The sequence below is a fragment of the Lepisosteus oculatus genome, chromosome 11 (genome assembly GCF_040954835.1).
Source record: "Lepisosteus oculatus isolate fLepOcu1 chromosome 11, fLepOcu1.hap2, whole genome shotgun sequence".
In the NCBI taxonomy this organism is placed as follows: domain Eukaryota; kingdom Metazoa; phylum Chordata; class Actinopteri; order Semionotiformes; family Lepisosteidae; genus Lepisosteus; species Lepisosteus oculatus.
In genome coordinates, this window is record NC_090706.1 from 29,708,340 (window position 1) to 29,736,072 (window position 27,733).

The 27,733-nt window shown below is 53.5% G+C and overlaps 1 protein-coding gene across 2 annotated transcripts in view; it reads left to right on the forward strand.

Moving 5' to 3' along the window:
- Nucleotides 1-10,519: 10,519 nt before the first annotated feature.
- LOC102692815 (A-type potassium channel modulatory protein KCNIP1) overlaps nt 10,520-27,733 on the forward strand; it is a 45,428-nt gene continuing 28,214 nt past the window's right edge. The window contains exon 1 of one of the 2 annotated variants that reach the window (XM_069196065.1): nt 10,520-11,981. In XM_069196065.1, the coding sequence (XP_069052166.1) occupies nt 11,894-11,981 (88 nt within the window). In that variant the 5' untranslated portion in view covers nt 10,520-11,893. The remainder of the gene's footprint in view (nt 11,982-27,733) is intronic. The other variant, XM_069196066.1, reaches the window with a different exon arrangement.

Genomic DNA, 27,733 nt, shown 5'->3' on the forward strand with positions numbered 1-27,733 from the left:
CCTCTGTCCTAGTTCCTCAGCCTCCTCTCCCTTCTCCACTCTCCTCTCCCTTCCCCACTCTCCTCTCTCTCCTGCCCTTATTCTGTCTGCTCAGAGGCCTGGGGAACTCCTGCAGCTCCCTGTCAATCAGCCCTGGGCTCTGGGAGATGGGTTATGTTTTGAGCTCTCTTAGGGATACTGCTCTCTCAGCTATCGTCTCTCTCAACTGGGCTGAAAGATATTGGCGTTTAAATCAGAAGAGATGAGTGCAGCCAGTGCTTTATTAAGTGGACAATTACCAGCAATATCCTTGGGGGAGGGGCAAATTAATATTTTATTTGAAATAATGAAGTTCAGAGAAATTCTCAGGGCAGCCCATTAAATCTGCAGTTTTGGTTAACTTCTGACTGGGATCCCTGACTGCAGAGCTCCCCACCCCCACCTGTCCTTACCCGTTCTCTTGTGCTTCGGCAGGTGCTGTGGTGTTCGTGCCTGCTCCTCTTTGTGTCTGGTGTTGTGGAGCGTCACAGTGTCGTGATGCAGAGATCAAAAGAGAGTGTGTTTGTGTGTATGCATGCAAGTCAGTAGGTGTGTTTGCGCGTGTGTCTTTGTGTACAGGTCTGTGTGCATGTGTGAGTATACTTGTGTTTGTCTATGTGTATTTGTGTGTCTGTGTTTCACTGTGTGCATACATGTTCTATGTGTGTGTCTTCGTGTGTGTGTGCATGCATATGTGTATCTGTGTTTGCAGATGTGGGCATGTATTTCAGATTGTATCTTCATCTCTGTGTATGTATGTGTTTGTCTCTGTGTGAGTGTGTGAGTGCTTCTGTGTTTGAGTGTGTGAGTGTCTCTTTGAGTGTGTTAGTGTCTGTGTGAGTGTTTGTTTCTGTGTGTGTGAGGTCTTCTGTGTTTGAGTGTGTGTAATTGTGTGTCTATGTGAGTGTGAGTGCCTCTGTTTTTGAGTGTGGGTATGTACAGTAAGTGAGTGTGTGTGAGTGTTTGTGCATTTCTCTTTAAGTGTGTCTGTGAGTGTGTGTGTGAGTATGTGTGTCTCTGTGTGAGTGTGTGTATGTGTTCCCCCTGTCCTTGTCTTGGTTTCCTCTGGTGCACAAAGGTGTGAGTGTGAGAGACAGGCAGGTCTGTTGCAGTGCTGAGACCACGATGCCCAATTGTGCCAAAAGCTGAGCTCGAAGGCCATATGAATATTTCTTACCCTCTCCTCTCCCCACACTCCCTCTCTTCTCCTCACACTCCCTCTCCTCTCCCCACACTCCCTCTCTTCTCCTCACACTCCCTCTCCTCTCCCCACACTCCCTCTCTTCTCCTCACACTCCCACTCCTCTCCCCTCACTCCCTCTCCTCTCCCCACACTCCCTCTCCTCTCCCCACACTCCCTCTCTTCTCCTCACACTCCCACTCCTCTCCCCTCACTCCCTCTCCTCTCCTCACACTCCCTCTCCTCTCCCCACACTCCCTCTCCTCTCCCCACACCCCCTCTCCTCTCCTCACACTCCCTCTCCTCTCCTCACACTCCCTCTCTTCTCCTCACACTCCCTCTCCTCTCCCCACACCCCCTCTCCTCTCCTCACACTGCCTCTCCTCTCCCCACACTCCCTCTCCTCACACTCCCTCTCCTCTCCCCACACTCCCTCTCCTCTCTCTACACTCCCTCTCCTCCCTCTCCTCTCCCCACACTCCCTCTCCTCCCTCTCCTCTCCCCACACTCCCTCTCCTCTCCCCACACTCCCTCTCCTCTCTCTACACTCCCTCTCCTCTCCTCACACTCCCTCTCCTCCCTCTCCTCTCCCCACACTCCCTCTCCTCTCCCCACACTCCCTCTCCTCTCCCCACACTCCCTCTCCTCTCTCCACACTCCCTCTCCTCTCTCCACACTCCCTCTCCCCACACTCCCTCTCCTCTCTCCACACTCCCTCTCCTCTCCCCATACCCCCTCTCCTCTCCCCACACTCCCTCTCCTCTCCTCACACTCCCTCTCCTCTACACTCCCTCTCCTCTCTCCACACTCCCTCTCCTCTCCCCACACTCCCTCTCCTCTCTCCACACTCCCTCTCCTCTCCCCACACCCCCTCTCTTCTCCTCACACTCCCTCTCTTCTCCTCACACTCCCTCTCCTCTCCCCACACTCCCTCTCCTCTCCTCACACTCCCTCTCCTCTCCCCACACTCCCTCTCCTCTCCTCACACTCCCTCTCCTCTCCTCACACTCCCTCTCCTCTCCTCACACTCCCTCTCCTCTCCTCACACTCCCTCTCCTCTCCCCACACTCCCTCTCCTCACACTCCCTCTCCTCTCCCCACACTCCCTCTCCTCTCCTCACACTCCCTCTCCTCTCCCCACACTCCCTCTCCTCTCCCCACACTCCCTCTCCTCACACTCCCTCTCCTCTCCCCACACTCCCTCTCCTCTCCTCACACTCCCTCTCCTCTCCTCACACTCCCTCTCCTCTCCCCACACTCCCTCTCCTCACACTCCCTCTCCTCTCCCCACACTCCCTCTCCTCTCCTCACACTCCCTCTCCTCTCCCCACACTCCCTCTCCTCTCTCTACACTCCCTCTCCTCTCCCCACCCTCCCTCTCCTCTCCTCACACTCCCTCTCCTCTCCCCACACTCCCTCTCCTCTCTCTACACTCCCTCTCCTCTCCCCACACTCCCTCTCCTCCCTCTCCTCTCCTCACACTCCCTCTCCTCTATACTCCCTCTCCTCTCCCCACACTCCCTCTCCTCTCTCCACACTCCCTCTCCTCTCCCCACACTCCCTCTCCTCTCCCCACACTCCCTCTCCTCTCTCCACACTCCCTCTCCTCTCCCCATACCCCCTCTCCTCTCCCCACACTCCCTCTCCTCTCCTCACACTCCCTCTCCTCTACACTCCCTCTCCTCTCTCCACACTCCCTCTCCTCTCCTCACACTCCCTCTCCTCTCCCCACACTCCCTCTCCTCTCCCCACACTCCCTCTCTTCTCCTCACACTCCCTCTCCTCTCCTCACACTCCCTCTCCTCTACACTCCCTCTCCTCTCTCCACACTCCCTCTCCTCTCCCCATACCCCCTCTCCTCTCCCTCATGCTCCTCTCTCCTCCCCTGTCCCAGATGAGGCTGACACGCTCCTCTCAGGAAAACAATTACTGCGCTTGCCCGAGCGTGCTGACGAGCAGCTCGCTAATTGAATTTAATTAGTAGGGTATTGCAGGGACATTAGGATATTATTGTTTACCGTTTATCGCTGCAATTTCTCCAATATTCTCCCCAGGAAAATTCACTTCACACAATCCTGCTGTTCAGGCACTTTTTCAGAGTTGTAATATTTATGCATTCCTTATTTTCTGGCCTGGTCACTGATTTTTGTTCAGCTGTGGGAATAAATGCAGCAAGACCACCCCCACAGGCAGAGAATGTGAGGGAGGGGGAGTGCGGTGTTTGATAGTGTTCATGAAATGTCACACACGCCCTGCAGCCCGGACTGACACGCTGTTGTACAAAGAACATTACAGTATACACACCGTCGCACACTCTCTCACGCATACACAACACACAACACTGCATGGATCGGAGATTCAAACACACTCAGCGCTGCTCAGATCAGATGTTCACACACACACAGCACTGCTCCCTTTAGAGAATCACATACAGTCTGTACACATTACAGAACCACATGCAGCACTGCTGAAATAGCAGTAATACTGAGGTCTGTACTCTGGTAAAGGGAAAAGTGTTCATGTTTAATACTGGAGTCAGGGCTCTAGTTTAGAGAAAAGGGTCCATATTTAATACTGGAGTCAGGAATCTAGTTTAGAGAAAAGGGTTCATGTTTAATACTGGAGTCAGGGCTCTAGTTTAGAGAAAAGGGTTCATATTTAATACTGGAGTCAGGAATCTAGTTTAGAGAAAAGGGTTCATATTTAATACTGGAGTCAGGAATCTAGTTTAGAGAAAAGGGTTCATATTTAATACTGGAGTCGGCTCTAGTTAAGAGAAAAGGGTTCATGTTTAATACTGGAGTCAGGAATCTAGTTTTGAGAAAAGGGTTCATATTTAATACTGGAGTCAGGGCTCTAGTTTAGTGAAAATGGTCTTTTTGGAGTCAGTAATACTGAAAATACTGCACGGACTCAGAAGGGTAGAGGAGCTGGATCAATTGGAATTATGGCTTTTTGACAGATTAGATAATTTAAAGAAAGCTGCAGACTTGACCTTCTTTGAGTCTTAGTACGGACAATCACTTAAAATAAATTATTAATTCCTCTCTGCAGACACAGCTGGTAATATCTTGTTTAATAAAGCACAGCCAGCCCCTCACTTTTATAAAGCAGAAGTTTCCTTCAAAGAAGTTATTAAAATAATAGGGGTGTTTGCTTTCTTAGCAGGTGCTGATGGATTATTGCCAGAGAGGTTTTATAGGAGCTTCTGTTTGAACTGGAGAGACTGGAGAAGAGACAGTCTAGAGTGAAAATAAGTTAGAGAGGAAAGAGTGTAGAATGTAGAAATGGGGTGAAACAGACCTGACTGTCCAGAGAGGACAGGCTCAGTGACCACAGCCTGGCCATAGAAACTGGACACAGACAGACCTGACTGTCCAGAGAGGACAGGCTCAGTGACCACAGCCTGGCCATAGAAACTGGACACAGACAGACCTGACTGTCCAGAGAGGACAGGCTCAGTGACCACAGCCTGGCCATAGAAACTGGACACAGACAGACCTGACTGTCCAGAGAGGACAGGCTCAGTGACCACAGCCTGGCCATAGAAACTGGACACAGACAGACCTGACTGTCCAGAGAGGACAGGCTCAGTGACCACAGCCTGGCCATAGAAACTGGACACAGACAGACCTGACTGTCCAGAGAGGACAGGCTCAGTGACCACAGCCTGGCCATAGAAACTGGACACAGACAGACCTGACTGTCCAGAGAGGACAGGCTCAGTGACCACAGCCTGGCCATAGAAACTGGACACAGACAGACCTGACTGTCCAGAGAGGACAGGCTCAGTGACCACAGCCTGGCCATAGAAACTGGACACAGACAGACCTGACTGTCCAGAGAGGACAGGCTCAGTGACCACAGTCTGGCCATAGAAACTGGACACAGACAGACCTGACTGTCCAGAGAGGACAGGCTCAGTGACCACAGCCTGGGCCTAGAAACTGGACACAGACAGACCTGACTGTCCAGAGAGGACAGGCTCAGTGACCACAGCCTGGCCATAGAAACAGACCTGGCTTTCAGAGAGAGCCGGCTGTGCAACGCTGCAGTTCTGTCTGTGGTGGCAGTGTTGAGCCCTGACCTGGGTTCAGGCGAAGCGGTGGATGATTGTGGAGATGAACTGCTTAGATTTTGGTCATGAAAGACTCCAGGCCCAGATTAATTAACCTTAGAGGCAGGAAAAAGATTTTAAAAACTAAATTAATGAAAATAAGGATTGTCCTTTGACTTAACTGTTTCTTTGAAAATTCAAGAGTATTAACACAGTCAGTAGAAACAGAGAGGCTGTGAGTCTTCTCGCCCACAGAAATATACTGCATATATAACGTTTTCCAGCTGTCGCTTTCCTGCTGGGGTTCTCCCAGGGAAAAGACTCAAGCCTCCCTTCCTAGAAACACCTCACGAATTCCCAGAGGAGCAACAGGGCTCTCGCTGGGAGTCCCAGGAGCTTCGTTGCTGAGTTAGTGTGTGTTACTGTGTGGGTATTGTGCATCAATGTTTATGTGCACGTCAGAGAGTCACTGTGTGTATGTGTCAGTGTTTCTCTGTGAGTGTATGTGTGTGTCGGTGTGTCACTGTGTGCGTGTGTCATTGTGTATATGTATGTCAATATGTCACTGTATGTATGTGTATCACTGTGTATGTGTGTGTTAAGTGTGTAGTAATTATGTCACTGTGTGTCTATGTGCGTGTTGCAGTGTACCTCTCAGTGTGTGTGTCTCAGAGTGTTTATTTTGTATATCAGTGTACATGTATCAGAGTGTGTATTAGAGTGCGTGACTGTATTTATCTGTGTGTGAATGTCAGTGTGTGTAAAAATGTGTGTGAGACACAAGTCTGCTTAATCACATTTGCAGTCATGTGTGTAATCCAGATGGAGCTGGAGAGTTCTTCTGTGCTCAGCGAGATGCTGAGTGGAACATGTCAGGGGAATACGGTCTCCACTCCAGGGAAATATGTCAGGGGAATAAAGAGTGTCTCTGTACAGATCAGTGCCTCCACACAGCTGTGAAGTGTGGGACAGTCCAGTCCTAGTGTCCCTGTACAGATCAGTGTCTCCACACAGCTGTGAAGTGTGGGACAGTCCAGTCCTGAGTGTCTCTGTACAGATCAGTGTCTCCACACGGCTGTGAAGTGTGGGACAGTCCAGTCCTGAGTGTCTCTGTACAGATCAGTGTCTCCACACGGCTGTGGAGTTTGGGACAGTCCAGTCCTAGTGTCCCTGTACAGATCAGTGTCTCCACACGGCTGTGAAGTTTGGGACAGTCCAGTCCTAGTGTCCCTGTACAGATCAGTGTCCCTGTACAGTACTGATCACTGGCTCAACACAGAAAACCTGTCTCCAGACCCTGGTGAGGGGAAGAGAGAGGGAAAGGAAAGTGAGTGAAGGAGGAAGACAAGGAGAGACAGGGAAGGAGGAAGAGAGGGAGGGCAAGGACAGAGGAGATATGGGGGGGAGAGGAGAGATAACTGTGCTCTTGGGAAGGTGTGCCTCCCGACGGTATGTTGTTTTTTTTCGGAGGGGTCAGGAACGCTGACGTCATTCTCCGGTGCTAATTAAAGACTAACAGAGGTGAAACACAGAAAAGTGCCTGTCCGTACCTCCTGGGCGCCCACTGAGGATACATCTGACTTAATGAGCTGCGCTCTCATTTTAATTAAGAGCAGTGCTGTCCAGTAATGTTTAGCTACAACATGGAGCTCTCTCAAACAGGCCTAGGGGTCTGACAGCTCCAGGCTTCTGCTAGACCCCCACCCTGACCCCTCTCACTCTGTCGCACCCCCTCATCCTGACACTTCTCACTTCACCCCTGTTACACCCCTAACACCTCCTCCTCACTCTGTCCCCTGTCTCCCTGTATCTGTCCCCTGTCTCCCTGTATCTCCCCTCACTCTGTCCCTCTCCTCTGTCTCCCTGTATCTCTCCTCACTCTGTCCCCTGTCTCCCTGTATCTCTCCTCACTCTGTCTCCCTGTATCTCTCCTCACTTTGTCCCTCTCCTCTGTCTCCCTGTATCTCTCCTCACTCTGTCCCTCTGTCTCCCTGTATCTGTCCTCACTCTGTCCCTCTGTCTCCCTGTATCTCCCCTCACTCTGTCCCTCTCCTCTGTCTCCCTGTATCTGTCCTCACTCTGTCCCCCTGTCTCCCTGTATCTCTCCTCACTCTGTCCCTCTCCTCTGTCTCCCTGTATCTCTCCTCACTCTGTCCCTCTGTCTCCCTGTATCTCTCCTCACTCTGTCTCCCTGTATCTCCCCTCACTCTGTCCCTCTCCTCTGTCTCCCTGTATCTGTCCTCACTCTGTCCCCCTGTCTCCCTGTATCTCTCCTCACTCTGTCCCTCTCCTCTGTCTCCCTGTATCTCCCCTCACTCTGTCTCCCTGTATCTGTCCTCACTCTGTCCCTCTGTCTCCCTGTATCTCCCCTCACTCTGTCCCTCTCCTCTGTCTCCCTGTATCTGTCCTCACTCTGTCCCCCTGTCTCCCTGTATCTCTCCTCACTCTGTCCCTCTCCTCTGTCTCCCTGTATCTCTCCTCACTTTGTCCCTCTGTCTCCCTGTATCTCTCCTCACTCTGTCCCTCTCCTCTGTCTCCCTGTATCTGTCCTCACTCTGTCTCCCTGTATCTCTCCTCACTCTGTCCCTCTCCTCTGTCTACCTGTATCTGTCCTCACTCTGTCCCTCTCCTCTTCTCCCTGTATCTCTCCTCCCTCTCTCTCCCTCCTCCTCGATCCCAGTCAGTGGCCCAGTGCTCAGAGCAGTGCTGAGGCCGCAAGCAGAGATCGATGTCTAATTAATAACCACACATAACGAGGCAGGCTGCCAGCCCTCTTTCTGCTTACCTGGGCTGTGTGGTTTTTAAACGGCTCAATTAAAAACCTGCCTTTGATTGATGACACCGTGGGTCAGTGCTCAGGGAAACAGGAGAGAATCCTGCCTGTTGTTACTGTCCTGAGTGATGTATCACTAGGCTGGTACAGGGGCACTGGTTGGGGCTCTGACACCTGCACTGTGGCAGCCGTGATAGCAGCAGCAATGGAGATTGTGTTAATAGAATTGAAAGAGATGCTGGTGGACCACTAGGTGGCGCTTTTCCCTATTTCATCTTTATGACTGAACCCCACTCTGGTCTTGTCCAGTTTCTCTCTCCTCCCCGATCTGTGTGTCGTGGGGCTGCAGGAGGACTGAACCCCACTCTGGTCTTGTCCAGTTTCTCTCTCCTCCCCTGATCTGTGTGTCTTGGGGCTGCAGGAGGACTGAACCCCACTCTGGTCTCGTACAGTTTCTCTCTCCTCCCCTGATCTGTGTGTCGTGGGGCTGCAGGAGGACTGAACCCCACTCTGGTCTTGTCCAGTTTCTCTCTCCTCCCCTGATCTGTATGTCTTGGGGCTGCAGGAGGACTGAACCCCACTCGGGTCTCCAGCAGAAATAAAATTAACAACATTAGAAGTACAGCAAAAAAAGTAATAGCAGAAGCAGGGGTAAAAGTGCTATTCCTGAAAAGATGGGAGGGATACTGGGAGAATGGGAAGCTGGCAGGGGGAGGAGGAGTAATTGGGATGGTCTTCCTCTTCATCCTCTGGCCTCCCAATTAGTCTGTCTGTCTCTGATGTGTCTGTACGTGACGTGTGTCTGTCTGTGATTAGTCTGTCTGTCTGATCTGTCTGTACGTGATGTGTGTCTGTCTGTGATTAGTCTGTCTGTCTCTGATCTGTCTGTACATGACGTGTGTCTGTCTGTGATTAGTCTGTCTGTCTCTGATGTGTCTGTACGTGACGAGTGTCTGTCTGTGATTAGTCTGTCTGTCTGATCTGTCTGTACGTGACGTGTGTCTGTCTGTGATTAGTCTGTCTGTCTCTGATGTGTCTGTACGTGACGTGTGTCTGTCTGTGATTAGTCTGTCTGTCTCTGATGTGTCTGTACGTGACGTGTGTCTGTCTGTGATTAGTCTGTCTGTCTCTGATGTGTCTGTACGTGACATGTGTCTGTCTGTTATTCGTCTGTCTGATCTGTCTGTACGTGACGTGTGTCTGTCTGTGATTAGTCTGTCTGTCTCTGATGTGTCTGTATGTGATGTGTGTCTGTCTGTGATTAGTCTGTCTGTCTCTGATCTGTCTGTACATGACGTGTGTCTGTCTGTGATTAGTCTGTCTGTCTGATCTGTCTGTACGTGACGTGTGTCTGTCTGTGATTAGTCTGTCTGTCCCTGATGTGTCTGTACGTGACGTGTGTCTGTCTGTAATTAGTCTGTCTCTGATGTGTCTGTATGATGGGGGAGGGGCCCAGTTCCCACCCATCTCCCCCAGCATTGCACATTAAGGCCTCCTACTGACGAAACAGACAGGCATGCGTACACAAGCACGGTCACAATCCAGAGGTGCCCCTAACCCCTGCAGTGCGCGCTCATTCACATTTAAACCTCGTAAAGTGACAGTGGAGTTTGTGGGGTTACAGACAGCCTTCCTGACACGACCCCTGCGCTGTGCCTTCACCCAGCGCTAACTTCCTGTGCTGTCGCCCTCGGTGTCCCCACCCCCTGTACTGCAGCACTTGCTGTGCGCTCGCCCATGCCGGCCTGCAGCCCTCTTCCTTTCTTCTCAGTGCTTCTCAGTTCCGTTCCCAGCTCGCCCCCCTGCCCCCCTCCCCCCGCCTTCCTGGAGCTCATGTGTCGCTATATTTAAACCTCCCGACTGGATCTGCATCTTGCCCAGTACACCTCCCTCTCTCGCTCATCCTCTCTACCTTCTCTCTCTCCCTCTCTCTTTCTCTGCCCGCGGCTGTGCTTGTGCACGTGTCCACATTCGTGTTACTGATCAGCACCCCTCTCGGTCCCGGGACACAGCCTGAACATCTCCAGACCTCCCCCTGCCTCCTCCTCTCTCTGCCTCTGCATGCTTCTGTCCATCTCTGCAGTGTTATATTTAGAGCCAGCCAGCCCCGGTATCACTTTACTCCAGTGTGAACTTGACGTCTCTCGCTGTTTCCTGCAGGGCCAGGCGGAAAGAGAACTGGTGTAAACTTGAGCCACGTGGTCCTGACAGTCTGTAACCGTCTTTCTCTTGTTCTGTTAATAAGAGTAGAATTGACTGCGCCAGCAAGGAGGAGACACATCTGCTCAGCGCCCTCTATCTGTGCGTTCACTTTCTCTGCTCTCTCCTGTGTCTCCTGTCTCTCCTCTCCTCTCCTCTCCAGTCTCTTCTCTCCTCTCCTGTCTCTCCTCTTCTGTCTCTCCTCCTCTCTCTCCTGTCTCTCCTCTTCTCTCCCTCCTGTCTCTCCCCTCCTGTCTCTCCTCTCCCTCCTGTCTCTTCTCTCCTCTCCTGTCTCTCCTCCTCTCTCCTCTCCTGTCTCTCCTCCTCTCTCCTCTCCTCTCTCTCCCCTTGTTGTCTTCTCTCCTCTCGTCTCTCCTCCTCTCCTCTTCTCCTCTGGTGTGAACAGACTGCCCTGCCCGGGAGCAGGAGGAGGAGTGGAGGAGTGGAGGAGTGTGACAGTGGTACAGTAAGAGAGTCAGCAGCCTGCCTGGGATCTGTCCCAGTTTCTCTGCTCGCGGTGGTGAAGTCTGAGGTCTGCCCCTCTCTCCCACTGTTTGCATTGCAGGACTCCAGTCCAGCTGGTACAGCAGGCTGAGGGCAGGGGAGGGAATCTGTCGTCACCGCAGCTCTGTGAAGGAGAGAGGATCCGACTGACACACTGACGCCGACTGACACACTGACACTGACTGACACACTGCTGATTGACATGCTGGCTGACGCACTGTCACTGACTCACTGACTGGTTGACTGACACGCTCGCTGAATAACACATTAACACACTGACTGACACACCGGCTGATCAACACAGTAACACACCGACACTGACTGACACAACACATCGCTGCCTTTGAGATTCCAACCCTCAACACAGACGACAAACAGAGAAGCCAAAGGAAAACAGCAGTAAGAATTTTAAACAAGCTTCCTCCTGTAAGCAAAGAAAGGAACACATGGAGATGCGCTCATGTGATTTCTAAGCTTGGGGATTGGTTTTTTTTTTTTTAAATGCATGTATTTTAAAGCACTTTTCTGAACAGCCTTTCTGGCACTTGAGCAGGGCTGATGAAGTGATCGAGCTGCTCTGCGTGTGAGAGAGAGAGGGGGAGAGAGAGGGAGGGAGGGAGAGAGAGAGACAGAGCGTCGTGCCTCTGCGCCCAGTCCCGATCCTGCCTGGCCTGACGAGAGGGAGGGAGGGAGTGCGAGCAGGGCTGTGCTGCGCTCAGCTCCGAGGGGAGCTGTCCTTCTCCGGCGGTGCTGAAAGTGGACACCAGCTGCTGCTCTTCCTCTCGGCTCGGCGCACGGAGTGAGCAGTGAACAGAGCCGTGAATAGAGAGAGAGAGAGCGGGGCTCCTCGGACACTCGCTGGGAACCACAGCTCTCCCCCTGCTCTGCTCCGGGATCGGGATCGGATCAGCTGCGCCTGCAGGAGCTCCGGGCTGCGCGCCCTCTGTCATTCTGAGGAACTTTCTCTCAAGTTGGGATCTGTCGGAGCTGCGGTCTTCCACCTGCCACCCCCGGAGAGGAGCGAGGAGCGTCTGCGTCTGGGAGGTTAGGGGGGGGGGGGGATAGTTGATCCGAGAAGACGGGGAGCCGGTGGATTCGGCGGATCCCAGCCCCTGGGACCCGCCTGCCCCCATCCCGCCCGCCGCCTTCTCCGGGGGTCGGGATGACGGGCTGTGCCAAGCGCTGCAAGCTGGGGCTGGTGAAGTTCCTGCAGAGCGCACACAGGCTCATCACCGGCACGCTGAGCAAAGGTAAGCCTGCCTGGGACCTTGAGCGGGGGGGGATGTGGGAGGAGATGTGGAGGGGGTCCTGCTTTCTTCCTGGGTCGACTTCTCTAGTCTCCCAGCGTCTGAGGCTTGTGGCTCTGATGTAGCAGAGGTCAGTGATGGGACTGGGCACACTTATGCACAGTGGCAAGTTCCGCTGTGCATAAGGGCCGTCAGCAGGTGCAGAGCCCTCTGTGGCGATGCTTGTATCTGTGTTTTGTGTTCTAAGCACGCTGGCAATGCTGTAACGCTAAGATTAGCACGTGCACAGTACAGGCACGTGGGGGCCTGCTGCCCTCTCACTGGCCCTGTTATACAGACACACAGGGACCTACTGCCCTCTCACTGGCCCTGTTATACAGACACACAGGGACCTGCTGTCCTCACACTGGACCTGATGTACAGACACACAGGGACCTGCTGTCCTCACACTGGACCTGATGTACAGACACACAGGGACCTGCTGTCCTCACACTGGACCTGATGTACAGACACACAGGGACCTGCTGTCCTCACACTGGCCCTGTTATACAGACACACAGGGACCTGCTGTCCTCACACTGGACCTGATGTACAGACACACAGGGACCTGCTGTCCTCACACTGGACCTGATGTACAGACACACAGGGACCTGCTGTCCTCACACTGGCCCTGTTATACAGACACACAGGGACCTGCTGTCCTCACACTGGACCTGTTATACAGACACACAGGACCTGCTGTCCTCACACTGGACCTGATGTACAGACACACAGGGACCTGCTGTCCTCACACTGGACCTGATGTACAGACACACAGGGACCTGCTGTCCTCACACTGGCCCTGTTATACAGACACACAGGACCTGCTGTCCTCACACTGGACCTGATGTACAGACACACAGGGACCTGCTGTCCTCACACTGGCCCTGTTATACAGACACACAGGGACCTGCTGTCCTCACACTGGACCTGTTATACAGACACACAGGGACCTGCTGCCCTCTCACTGGCCCTGTTATACAGACACACAGGGACCCGCTGTCCTCACACTGGACCTGATGTACAGACACACAGGGACCTGCTGTCCTCACACTGGCCCTGTTATACAGACACACAGGGACCTGCTGTCCTCACACTGGACCTGTTATACAGACACACAGGGACCTGCTGCCCTCTCACTGGCCCTGTTATACAGACACACAGGGACCTGCTGTCCTCACACTGGACCTGATGTACAGACACACAGGGACCCGCTGTCCTCACACTGGACCTGATGTACAGACACACAGGGACCCGCTGTCCTCACACTGGCCCTGTTATACAGACACACAGGGACCTGCTGTCCTCACACTGGCCCTGTTATACAGACACACAGGGACCTGCTGTCCTCACACTGGACCTGATGTACAGACACACAGGACCTGCTGTCCTCACACTGGACCTGATGTACAGACACACAGGACCTGCTGTCCTCACACTGGACCTGATGTACAGACACACAGGACCTGCTGTCCTCACACTGGACATGATGTACAGACACACAGGGACCTGCTGTCCTCACACTGGACCTGATGTACAGACACACAGGGACCCGCTGTCCTCACACTGGACCTGTAATATAGACACACAGGGACCTGCTGTCCTCACACTGGACCTGATGTACAGACACACAGGGACCCGCTGTCCTCACATTGGACCTGATGTACAGACACACAGGGACCTGCTGTCCTCACACTGGACCTGATGTACAGACACACAGGACCTGCTGTCCTCACACTGGACCTGTAATATAGACACACAGGGACCCGCTGTCCTCACACTGGACCTGCAATATAGACACACAGGGACCCGCTGTCCTCACACTGGACCTGCAATATAGACACACAGGGACCTCCTGTCCTCACACTGGACCTGCAGTATAGACACATAGGGACCTGCTGTCCTCACACTGGACCTGTTGTACAGACACACAGTGACCTGCTGCCCTCACACTGGGACCCTTGGCACAGACACATGGTGACCAGCTGTTTCCTGAAGCCAGGCTGTCAGCTTCTATAATGAGGCTTGGCAGTCTGTTCTGTACACCCACAATTCCCAGCAAATCCAAATCCCATCAAAGACAGGGGAATAATGCATAAACATTGACACTAAAGGTTATAAGTACTAACGTTTTCTGGCTCGTTACACTGAGAACCTGTCATGCTGTTTTCTGAACTAAAAGCCCCAGTCATGGGTTCTGGAAACTGGCTATTACCCACATGTTATCTGCTGGAACCGGAGGTGACAGAGACCAATCCGATGAGATGAGTCAGTAGCTGTGCAGATGGAAGGACCACCGGAGTGGCCCCTTGTACTCAGCTTGTTTTGGGAATGTTGAATGCTAACGAAGTGCACACACACCGAGGGAACGAGTCTCTCACATGAGCGCTGGGCTCGTGCGGCGTGACCTTTGCTGCTGCTCGGGCGCTGTCCTTCAGGACTGACGCCGGGGCACATCAGATAGGTCACAGTGCAGGGCAAGTCAGCTGTGAAAGGAAGGGGGCGCTGGGGTGTTCTCCCCTAACTGTGTCAATCTCTCACTGCCTGGCACACACTCTCACACTCTCCCTGACACACTGTCACACACTCTCACACTCTCCCTGACACACACTCTCACACTGTCACACTCTCCCTGACACACTGTCACACACTCTCACACTCTCCCTGACACACACTCTCACACTCTCACACTCTCCCTGACACACTGTCACACACTCTCACACTCTCCCTGACACACACTCTCACACTGTCACACACTCTCACACTCTCCCTGACACACTGTCACACACTCTCACACTCTCCCTGACACACACTCTCACACTCTCACACTCTCCCTGACACACTGTCACACACTCTCACACTCTCCCTGACACACTCTCACACTGTCACACTCTCCCTGACACACTCTCACACTCTCCCTGACACACTGTCACACACTCTCACACTCTCCCTGACACACACTCTCACACTCTCATACTCTCCCTGATACACTCTCACACACTCTCACACTCTCCCTGACACACTCTCACACACTCTCACACACTGTCACACACTCTCACACTCTCCCTGACACACTCTCACACTCTCCCTGACACACACTCTCACACTCTCACACTCTCCCTGACACACTGTCACACACTCTCACACTCTCCCTGACACACTCTCACACACTGTCACACACTCTCACACTCTCACACTCTCCCTGACACACTCTCACACACTCTCACACTCTCCCTGACACACTCTCACACACTCTCACACACTGTCACACACTCTCACACTCTCCCTGACACACTGTCACACTGTCACACACTCTCACCGACACACTGTCACACACTCTCACACTCTCCCTGACACACTGTCACACTGTCACACTCTCCCTGACACACACTCTCACACTCTCACACTCTCCCTGTCACACACTCTCATATTCTCACAGACACACTGTCACACACTGTCACACACTCTCACCGACACACTGTCACACACTCTCCCTGACACACTCACACTCTCACTCTCCCTGACACACTCTCACACACTCTCCCTGACACACTGTCACACACTCACTCTCACACTCAGTTATCTTTTTGAGCATTTTTTCACTAAACAATGGAAGGTTTTCCTTCCGCTGGCAAGTGTATATACTTTATTTAGAATAAGTTTCTTTTTAATAAAAGTACAGTTGCAGGCTATGTGAGGGTACGCACAGGAGCCTTGGTAAGGAGTGCTGGAGCTGTGCCACCATCTCAGATTTAAACTTGCAACTCTCAGTCACAAGACTGGAGCCCTGAGTGCTGCCCACAGCCTGGCAGCAGCTGTTCCAGACAGAAATACCACAGAAATCCAAGATTCTCCAGCTCCCCAGCCAGCTTGCTCCTTCCGCGTGCTGAGAGCTCCAGCTGCTGTGCAGGGCGCAATGTGGGACAGACACATTGCCTTTGCTCTTAGCCCCGTGGGGCAACACACTTCTTCTGGCTTGCCAGCTTGTTCCACACTCCCACACCTCCTAGTGTAAAGAACGGCCTCCGTTCTCTCTGTTAAGAGCTCTTCCCTGTAGTTTGCACAGGTGTCCTCGGGTTGGTATTCCACTGTTTGATCACCAGTTTTCGGCACAAGGCTGGGATCTTGCCACCCCTCTGTGTCCCTGAAGCCCCCCAGCCTTCTTCCTCTGCTGCAGGGGCTCTGGTCTGCTGACCAGGTCGTCCTGCTCAGGAGACTCCGCTCTGACGGGCTCTGTCAAGTAAAGAATCATCGATCAATTGATCAATCAGTGTGTTTCTGAGACAGTTGCAGGAATGTACAGGGGGGGAGAGTTAGATCCCACACACGCCACACACACACACATTCCACACACACCCACTCATCTCACCCTACACCCACACAGTTACACCCACACCCTCCTCACACACCTTCCTGCTGAGAAATCACTCCAGCCTGTTCGGCGCACTCTCTGTAATTAAGGGCGGATTACAGTCTGAGGGTTTTGTCTGCTCGGCACAGTGTTTATGACCCAGTAAGAGATCATGTCCACACTCTGCGCTGCGTCAGACTGCTGCTGGCCCGTCCCACCAGTCAGCTGGGTCCCCAGTCTGCTCCAGTGGGAATGACCAGACGTCTGTGTCAGACATTCACCTGCAGAGACTGTGCAGCTCCAGACTGCTCTCTGCTACCTTGAGGTTGTTCATTAGCTGGCAGATCTTTCTCAGCCACTTGCCAGCAGGAAAGACATCGACTTAGAAGCATCAGAGGCAGATAAGCAGAATTTAATAAACCATATAAACCTCTCAGTGAATGAATGATATGATTTATCAATACTGCTTTAAAATACATTAAAATCTAAGATGTTAGCAAGGCTTGTGTATCAATGTCTTGACTGACAGCAGTGTAAAGCCTGGAGTGGATCAGGCTTGTGTGCACTGGGAGTGTGACTGACAGCACTGTAAAGCCTGGAGCGGATCAGACTGCTGTGCAGTGGGAGTCAGGCTGAAAGCACTGTAAAGCCTGGAGTGGATCAGACTGCTGTGCACTGGGAGTGTGACTGACAGCACTGTAAAGCCTGGAGTGGATCAGACTGCTGTGCACTGGGAGTGTGACTGACAGCACTGTAAAGCCTGGAGTGGATCAGGCTGCTGTGCACTGGGAGTGAGACTGACAGCACTGTAAAGCCTGGAGTGGATCAGGCTGCTGTGCACTGGGAGTGAGACTGACAGCACTGTAAAGCCTGGAGTGGATCAGACTGCTGTGCACTGGGAGTGCGACTGACAGCACTGTAAAGCCTGGAGTGGATCAGACTGCTGTGCACTGGGAGTGCAACTGACAGCACTGTAAAGCCTGGAGTGGATCAGACTGCTGTGCACTGGGAGTGTGACTGACAGCACTGTAAAGCCTGGAGTGGATCAGACTGCTGTGCACCGGGAGTGTGACTGACAGCACTGTAAAGCCTGGAGTGGATCAGACTGCTGTGCACTGGGAGTTACAGTGAGGTTCTGGGTTCGTGAGAGAGGGGAGAGAGCTTTGGAATGAAGAGAAGCTGTAATTGTGCGTCTCTGAAAGCATCAGTAAAGGACAGGATGAGGTTTCTGGATCAGTGAGCTGGCGCAGGAGCTGCACAAGCAGAGCAGAGCTTCCTCAGGCCCTTCTAGACAGGAAGTCTTTCAGAAGGCTCTTCTATGCTGATTTTACACAGCTGCACGTCTCAGTTGTGTTATGCTGGTACTTTCCCTGACGTCTGTTGCTGGCTTCTGTAAAAACACAGTGAGAGTAGCCGGTGTGGGATTCCTGCAGAGCTCAACTGCTGCGCAGATACAGTATGAAGTGTTCAGTGTGTCAGAGCAGGGAGGAGGCTGTGTGTTCAGTGTGTCAGAGCAGGGAGGAGGCCGTGTGTTCAGTGTGTCAGAGCAGGGAGGAGGCTGTGTGTTCAGTGTGTCCAAGCAAGGAGGAGGCCGTGTGTTCAGTGTGTCAGAGCAGGGAGAAGGCTGTGTGTTCAGTGTGTCAGAGCAGGGAGGAGGCTGTGTGTTCAGTGTGTCAGTGCAAGGAGGAGGCCGTGTGTTCAGTGTGTCAGAACAGGGAGGAGGCCGTGTGTTCAGTGTGTCAGAGCAGGGAGGAGGCCGTGTGTTCAGTGTGTCAGAGCAAGGAGGAGGCTATGTGTTCAGTGTCCCTGTGCTCAGTTTTAAACGCTCTTCCCTGTAGTTTCCGCTGTTGTAATCTGGTTTGTGTTCCACTGTTGATTCTGAAGATCACTGGGTTGATGGTGTCAGCATCTTTCATTCCGATGAAATCCTGGTATCAATGAACTTTTAAGGACCATTAAGTGCCTCCAGTTATCGGTTTTAAAAGCTGTTCCCTGTTTGCACTGGTTTGTGTTCAGCTGTTGATTCTGAAGGAGGAGTTCTCGTGAGTTAACTGTGTCAGTGTCTTTCATGATTTTAAATATCGTCTCCATTCTCCATTGAATCAGTCGTCACCTACGTTGTTAAAGCCAGAATAGCTGCCATGGAAAACTGTGGGCGGACAGCTGCTAGTGCTTCACAATAAAGTCATCAGACAGACCCCAGGGAAAGCACCTTGAGCTGGCAGGCTGGACTGGTCTGATATGTGCTAGGAGATCAGAGGAGCACGACTGACAATATTGTCTCTCAGGCCTGTTTGTGTCTCCCAGAGTCTCTCTCCTCCTCTCTCTGACCTCTCCGCCTCCCACTGCCCTCACTGCCCTCACCCCTCTCTCCTCTCTCCTCTCCCTCCCCTCGCTCCTCCTTCCTGCTCCTCCCACTGCCCCCTCCTCTCTCCTCTCCCTCCCCTCGCTCCTCCCACTGCCCCCTCCTCTCTCCTCTCCCTCCCCTCACTCCTCCTTCCTGCTCCTCTCACTGCCCCCTCCTCTCTCCTCTCCCTCCCATCACTCCTCCATCCTGCTCCTCTCACTGCCCCCTCCTCTCTCCTCTCCCTCCCCTTGCTCCCTCTCTGCTCCTCTCTCTGCTCCTCTCCCTCCCCTTGCTCCTCTCTCTGCTCCTCTCCCTCCCCTTGCTCCCTCTCTGCTCCTCTCTCTGCTCCTCTCCCTCCCCCTGCTCCCTCTCTGCTCCTCTCTCTGCTCCTCTCCCTCCCCCTGCTCCCTCTCTGTACTCTGTCTCTCTCTGCTCCTCTCCCTCTCTCTCTGCTCGCCGTCGCCCTGTGTTCTCCTCCCTGGCCCTGCCTCTCTGAGCTGTGCAGGAGTACTATCAGCTCCAGACAGATTGGAACTGACTGACTACACACAGACTTTTAGAGCTGCTATTTAATTTTTAAAGCAGCCCTTTCATTCTTATGTAACTGCAGTTTTCCCATATATTTTTAACGCCAGTTTCCCTTTCCTCTCTCCTCCTTGACGAGAATGAGCCGTTCAGGAGTGTTTACGCTGTGATGCAGAGACGGAGACAGAGTGATGTCTCACAGACAGTATTAGCAGGCTCCTGTGTAGTGAAAGCCACCCTCGGGCCACAGGCTGTACCCCAGAGACGGCGGCCCAGCAGAACCTCTCCGGGCTCCTGAGATGTACCTGTCGCCCCCCTGCTCATCCCCAGAGAAACAGTCCGTCCCAGAGGTCTGAGTTCAAATGTCTTCCAGTCCTTTTTAATCTCCTTCGAGTCTTCTGAGATCCCCTGGTGGAGCCTGAACAGCCGCGTCCCTGACAAGCTCCGTTCCTCTTCCTCCCAAACCGTTTGTCCCTTCCCCGGGGTCCCCCGGCGCCCTTCGACAGGGAGGTCCTGAGCGTGTTACCGCGGAGACCTCAGACTTAGCCAGGAGCACGAGGGAGACAAAATGCAAACTTCACTGTGACATGTCATTCACCAGCCACGTGCCATCCCAAACAAAACACTGGCAAGTTTGTTTTATTTCCTCAAGGCGCTAACAACAGGGTATAGGACTGCGGGCTGGCGGCTGGTGTTGAAGCACAAGAGTAAAATATCTCCCCCTGCGCTTTCTGCACTCTCTACAGCTCGACTTACTCTCTCCCCGAACTGCAGGAGCGTGGCACAGCGCCGGGCTGCTGGTGTAACCTCATTCCTAATTAGGGGCAATCAAAAGGACCCACGTTTCACCTGTGGAGTGAGCGGACTAGTACTAATTAGCCAATAAAGACAGGTGTATCCATCCTCACTCCGGCAGGAGGTCTCAGCTGGCTCCAGAGTTAGTATATCAGGCCGTGGTAACTCACAGGCACTAGTAACAGGCTGCGGTGTCTCGGTCAGTAGTAACAGACTGTAGTGTCTCTGTCGGTAGTGATGGGCTGTGGTGTCTGGGTCAGTAGTAACAGACTGTAGTGTCTGGGTCGGTGGTGATGGGCTGTGGTGTCTGGGTCGGTAGTGACGGGCTGTGGTGTCTGGGTCGGTGGTGATGGGCTGTAGTGTCTGTCGGTGGTGATGGGCTGTGGTGTCTGGGTCGGTGGTGATAGGCTGTGGTGTCTCGTCGGTGGTGATGGGCTGTAGTGTCTCGTCGGTAGTGTCTTGTCAGTAGTGGCGGGCTGTGGTGTCTGGGTCGGTTGTGACAGGCTGTGGTGTCTGGGTCGGTTGTGACAGGCTGTGGTGTCTCGGTTGGTAGTGATGGGCTGTGGTGTCTTGTCGGTAGTGACAGGTTGTGACAGGCTGTGGTGTCTTGTCGGTAGTGACAGGCTGTGAGAGGCTGTGGTGTCTCGTCAGTAGTGATGGGCTGTGGTGTCTGGGTCGGTAGTGATGGGCTGTAGTGTCTGGGTCGGTGGTGATGGGCTGTGGTGTCTGGGTCGGTGGTGATGGGCTGTAGTGTCTGGGTCGGTGGTGATGGGCTGTGGTGTCTCGTCTGTAGTGACGGGCTGTGGCGTCTGGGTCGGTGGTGATGGGCTGTGGTGTCTCGTCGGTAGTGATGGGCTGTGGCGTCTGGGTCGGTGGTGATGGGCTGTGGTGTCTCATCGGTAGTGACAGGTTGTGACAGGCTGTGGTGTCTCCTCGGTGGTGACGGGCTGTGGTGTCTCGTCAGTAGTGATGGGCTGTGGTGTCTCGTCAGTAGTGATGGGCTGTGGTGTCTGGGTCGGTAGTGATGGGCTGTAGTGTCTGGGTCGGTGGTGATGGGCTGTGGTGTCTGGGTCGGTGGTGATGGGCTGTAGTGTCTGGGTCGGTGGTGATGGGCTGTGGTGTCTCGTCTGTAGTGACGGGCTGTGGCGTCTGGGTCGGTGGTGATGGGCTGTGGTGTCTCGTCGGTAGTGATGGGCTGTGGTGTCTGGGTCGGTGGTGATGGGCTGTAGTGTCTGGGTCGGTGGTGATGGGCTGTGGTGTCTCGTCTGTAGTGACGGGCTGTGGCGTCTGGGTCGGTGGTGATGGGCTGTGGTGTCTCATCGGTAGTGACAGGTTGTGACAGGCTGTGGTGTCTCCTCGGTGGTGACGGGCTGTGGTGTCTCGTCGGTAGTGATGGGCTGTGGTGTCTGGGTCGGTGGTGATGGGCTGTGGTGTCTGGGTCGGTAGTGATGGGCTCCCACTGCCCTCTGCCTGCTGAGCTGTGATGCAGCAATCGCTCCTGGTGGCGCAGTGGATATCAGTGCTGCATCACAGGAGTGAGGCCCTGGGGCTGTCTGTGTGGAGTTTGTATGTTCTCCCTGTGTTTGGACTGAGGGAGGAAACCCACACAAAGACATGCTGGTGGGTTAATTGGCTTCTGGGAGAACTGGCCCTGCTGTGAGTGTGTGTGCCTGCCTGCCTTGTGATGACTGGATGGTCTCTGCCTTGTCTGTTTCCTGCTTGGGATAGGCTCTTGCTTCACTGTGTTGGATAACGTATTTAGAAACCGGACGGATGGTATATAATGGGATTCAAGGCGATGGTTTAGAGTTGGTGTTTGTTCTGTACGTACTGTACAGTGAAGAATCTTAGTAGAATAAGGTCTCCTTGTGTGGACAGTGATTGCTGTCCATGTGCTCAGCCTTCACGAGCCCCCTGCTGGTCTGTAAGAGGCCTGTATTTTGTATACAGAATATTGAAGTCCGTGTGGTGTTTGTGTTGAGTTTTGCACTTTGATAGTCTTTTGAACAATGCGGGAAAGGCACGATGAGGAGATGTTCTCGGGGGCTGATGTCGTGGAGTGAAACACGGGCCTGTGCTGCCCTCTACTGGTCAGAACGAGAATTAACAGCGCTTGTCCACAAGAGCTCAGGGTTTTCTGTAAGCCGAGTCGGATTTCTCAGAGTGAAAGCCTCCCTTTGTAGACGAACGTGTCCGTTAATAAGATGACTATTTTGTGTGGTCGTGAGTGTGCTGTGTGTGTACACGGGCCTGGTCCGAATCTGCTGTAACGCCTGGCCGCTGAGACCGGAGTCGGAGAGCTGCAGACACGACCCCCAGCGCGCAGACCCGCCGGGACCGGGCAGAGACATGCGCCGGGACCGGCAGTCAACAGAGACGAGCACGAGGCTGCCCACGGAGCTTGGGGGACGAGGCCTCGCCTTCGAAGAATAGTATTCAATACACTTTAAGTTCAGGTTTATTGTCATAGGTATCTAAAGACAATGAAATGCTTATTTGCGCGTTTTCCTCGCGTGACAAATGACATAACAGATGACCTAAGAGATGACATAACATCGACCCAGAAAATGACGTAACACATGACCTCACAGTTCCCGGAGGCTGGAACAGGGGCAGCAGCTAGAATGTTAACCGGGGCTAGGAAGTAGGAAGTAGAAATGCAAAGGGGCTGGAACTGTTTACAACTGGTTACCGATTCTTAGAGCTGTGAGGAAAGGAGGGGGCTACTTCTGGAAGGGATCATTTCGGTTAAGTAACCATGAAGGAGCAAGTAAAGGTTTATTCCGTGCTTTTCACCTCCTTTCCGCTTGGAATAAACCGTTCCTCGTCCCTTTGCAGCCTGCGCATGCTGACGCAGCTCCCTACTCGGACTAGGTAACGACGCGCTGGTGAGGCGTGCGGGGAGCGGGGAGGGAGCCTGGTGGTGTGATCTCCGAGCGGAGAGCCCAGTTCCCACACGGCTCCACACGGGGGAGCCGCGACTCCAGCGACGCGCGTGTGTGGGACGGCGAAGCGTTGCCCCGGTTACAATTACAATGGCAGTTGCCTTGGCAACGGATGTCTGTTTCGCTGCATGAAATTGCGCAGCGCGCCTCAGCCTGCCTCCTTCTCCCGACCCTCTGTTTACTTTTGGAGGGTTCAGGTGGACGTCCGCATTATGTGATTTAAACAGATGATGGAGATGGTATAAATAAGATGAAAAATACAAATATTTATATTCACTTTACCGTACTCACATTCTAGCTCATTCATCTCGTCTTCCATTTTTTTCTCTCCAGTCCTCTTTCTCACTGTAATTCATCCTTTCCTCCCTCTCTTTTACTGTCTTCTATCCCTCTCATTTCCTTAATCTTTCTTTATAAATCCATATGAAGGTTCCAGCTGACACTCTGTTCCCCGGTACAGTGCAGTCCCCCTGCAGGTCTCCAGTGTGACACTCTTTTCCCTGGTACAGTCCAGTCCCCCTACAGGTCTCCAGTGTGACAGCCTGTTCCCTGGTACAGTACAGTACAGTCCCCCTGCAGGTCTCCAGTGTGACACTCTGTTCCCCGGTACAGTACAGTACAGTCCCCCTGCAGGTCTCCAGTGTGACACTCTTTTCCCTGGTACAGTCCAGTCCCCCTGCAGGTCTCCAGTGTGACAGCCTGTTCCCTGGTACAGTCCAGTCCCCCTACAGGTCTCCAGTGTGACACTCTGTTCCCCGGTACAGTACAGTACAGTCCCCCTGCAGGTCTCCAGTGTGACACTCTGTTCCCTGGTACAGTACAGTCCAGTCCCCCTACAGGTCTCCAGTGTGACACTCTGTTCCCTAGTACAGTACAGTCCCCCTGCAGGTCTCCAGTGTGACACTCTGTTCCCTGGTACAGTCCAGTCCCCCTACAGGTCTCCAGTGTGACACTCTGTTCCCCGGTACAGTACGGTACAGTCCCCCTGCAGGTCTCCAGTGTGACACTCTGTTCCCCGGTACAGTCCAGTCCCCCTACAGGTCTCCAGTGTGACACTCTGTTCCCTGGTACAGTGCAGTCCCCCTGCAGGTCTCCAGTGTGACACTCTTTTCCCTGGTACAGTGCAGTCCCCCTGCAGGTCTCCAGTGTGACACTCTGTTCCCTGGTACAGTCCAGTCCCCCTGCAGGTCTCCAGTGTGACACTCTGTTCCCTGGTACAGTACAGTACAGTCCCCCTACAGGTCTCCAGTGTGACACTCTGTTCCCTGGTACAGTCCAGTCCCCCTGCAGGTCTCCAGTGTGACACTCTGTTCCCTGGTACAGTCCAGTCCCCCTGCAGGTCTCCAGTGTGACACTCTGTTCCCTGGTACAGTGCAGTCCAGTCCCCCTGCAGGCCTCCAGTGTGACACTCTGTTCCCCGGTACAGTACAGTCCCCCTGCAGGTCTCCAGTGTGACACTCTGTTCCCTGGTACAGTACAGTACAGTCCCCCTACAGGTCTCCAGTGTGACACTCTGTTCCCCGGTACAGTACAGTACAGTCCCCCTACAGGTCTCCAGTGTGACACTCTGTTCCCCGGTACAGTACAGTCCAGTCCCCCTACAGGTCTCCAGTGTGACACTCTGTTCCCTGGTACAGTACAGTCCAGTCCCCCTGCAGGTCTCCAGTGTGACACTCTGTTCCCCGGTACAGTCCAGTCCAGTCCCCCTGCAGGTCTCCAGTGTGACACTCTGTTCCCCGGTACAGTCCAGTCCCCCTGCAGGTCTCCAGTGTGACACTCTTTTCCCTGGTACAGTGCAGTCCCCCTGCAGGTCTCCAGTGTGACACTCTGTTCCCTGGTACAGTACAGTACAGTCCCCCTGCGGGTCTCCAGTGTGACACTCTGTTCCCCGGTACAGTCCAGTCCCCCTGCAGGTCTCCAGTGTGACACTCTGTTCCCTGGTACAGTACAGTCCAGTCCCCCTGCAGGTCTCCAGTGTAACACTCTGTTCCCTGGTACAGTACAGTACAGTCCCCCTGCAGGTCTCCAGTGTGACACTCTGTTCCCTGGTACAGTACAGTCCCCCTGCAGGTCTCCAGTGTGACACTCTGTTCCCTGGTACAGTACAGTCCAGTCCCCCTGCAGGTCTCCAGTGTGACACTCTGTTCCCTGGTACAGTACAGTCCCCCTGCGGGTCTCCAGTGTGACACTCTGTTCCCCGGTACAGTCCAGTCCCCCTGCAGGTCTCCAGTGTGACACTCTGTTCCCTGGTACAGTACAGTACAGTCCCCCTGCGGGTCTCCAGTGTGACACTCTGTTCCCTGGTACAGTGCAGTCCAGTCCCCCTGCAGGTCTCCAGTGTGACACTCTGTTCCCTGGTACAGTCCAGTCCCCCTGCAGGTCTCCAGTGTGACACTCTGTTCCCTGGTACAGTACAGTCCCCCTACAGGTCTCCAGTGTGACACTCTGTTCCCTGGTACAGTACAGTCCAGTCCCCCTGCAGGTCTCCAGTGTGACACTCTGTTCCCTGGTACAGTACAGTCCCCCTGCAGGTCTCCAGTGTGACACTCTGTTCCCCGGTACAGTCCAGTCCCCCTACAGGTCTCCAGTGTGACACTCTGTTCCCTGGTACAGTACAGTACAGTCCCCCTGCGGGTCTCCAGTGTGACAGCCTGTTCCCCGGTACAGTACAGTACAGTCCCCCTGCGGGTCTCCAGTGTGACACTGGCCTCAAGTCCTGGCTTACTGCTGGTTTTAGAGGCACCTTCTCATCTTTAACATTAAATATCATCCAAGTCATTAAAGTCCAGGATGGAGAGACAACAGAGACTAGTGGCAGACACCAACACCTGTTACAGACCACTTCTCTCAGACGTGGGCACAAGCTCCTGTATGAACAGGCCGGGCTGGGTGCCTAGCCAAGGTGACGTGACGTCAATGGGCGACTTCAACTTCCCAGACAGAAAGTGGGCCCGCTGTGGGGAATAAGGGGACGGAGTGTCATGCTGTCAACGTGAGTCCTGCCTGTAGACCTGGCCTTTTCAAACATCCAGGAGAGAATCACGCGATCAGGTGTGGTGAAACACGGGGGAGTTGTGCCCATGTTAATGTGGAAGCTCTTGATGTATACAGCCAGAGTGGAACCAGGGTTTGTAACTTCAGGGAAGCAGACTGTGGAAGAAGGATACTGGGGGAGGAGACCAGGTCCGTGGAAGAAGGGTGGTTCAGAACTGGGGTGCTAAGGGCTCAGCCCAGTTTCAGCCCTGAGCCAGTGAAGTTCACATCCAGGGAAACAGCTGGACTGATGGATAAGTAAAGGCAAGAGAAAGAGGAGAGCTGAACACAGGCTGTGCGTCTCAGGGCTCAGAGGTGGAGAGAGGCTCAGCTGAAAAAAGACATTACAATTACCAAGAGGGAGGCAGGAAAGGATATTGCATGGGGAGCTTAAAATAACACTCCATGTCTTGCAGCAGTCTCTCAACAGTAAAAGCGGGAGTAAATAGTTTACGAGATGGTAGCAGACACATACAGTAAGATGCTGAATCTGGGGTGAACTTGCTAAAGGCATACTGTCACTGAGGGGCCTACAGGGGCAGGGCAGCTGAAGACCAGTAGCTCACGAGGTCCTGGTGGGGTTTTCCCAGTCACACAGGAGGAGATAGGGGTGGTGTTCTCAATTCCACGGGGAGCACAGCTTCCAGAATGGAGACCAGTTCACCACTGTCTGCCTGTGTGTCAGTCGGTCTGTCTGCCTGTGTGTCAGTCAGTCTGTCTGCCTGTGTGTCAGTCGGTCTGTCTGCCTGTGTGTCAGTCGGTCTGTCAGCCTGTGTGTCAGTCGGTCTGTCAGCCTGTGTGTCAGTATGTCTGTCAGGGTGTCAGTCTGTCAGCCGGGGTGTCAGTCGGTCTGCCGGGGTGTCAGTCAGTCTGTCAGGGTGTTAGTCTGTCAATCTGTGTGTCAGCCAGTCTGTCGGGGTGTCAGTCTGTCAGGGTGTTAGTCTGTCAATCTGTGTGTCATCCAGTCTGTCGGGGTGTCAGTCAGTCTGTCAGGGTGTTAGTCTGTCAATCTGTGTGTCAGGCAGTCTGTCGGGGTGTCAGTCAGTCTGTCAGGGTGTTAGTCTGTCAATCTGTGTGTCAGCCAGTCTGTCGGGGTGTCAGTCAGTCTGTCAGGGTGTTAGTCTGTCAATCTGTGTGTCAGCCGGTCTGTGTGTCAGTCGGTCTGCCGGGGTGTCAGCCTGTGTGTCAGCCAGTCTGTCGAGGTGTCAGTCAGTCTGTCGGGGTGTCAGTCTGTCAGCCTGTGTGTCAGCCAGTCTGTCGGGGTGTCAGTCAGTCTGTCGGGGTGTCAGTCTGTCAGCCTGTGTGTCAGTCAGTGCTCCAGACTCTTGGCTGTACTCCGCTTGGGGTGATGTGATGTGTGCACTTGAATTATTTGTGTAGCTCTGTATTATTCATCCAGCACTCTCCCTCTCCACACAGAGCGTGCTTTTATTGCAGCAACACAGTCTGGGTGCTGCCTGTCACTGGGATTAAGATAGACGGGTGAACTGGAGGTGGAGAGAGTGACTGTGGCCTGGAGAGTTGGCCATAGCTTTAGGAAAAATCAGACAAGAACCTTGTTCTAGAGGCTGAATGGCAGAACTCAATCAGTCAGCTATGACAATAACGGCTGACAACAGTGTCAGTGTCTAAATCACTGTGTCAACCAGGCAGAATTGTTATTTGATTTAACCATTATCTGACTATCCAGGGTGTCAGTGTCAGGTGTCAGTACAGGATA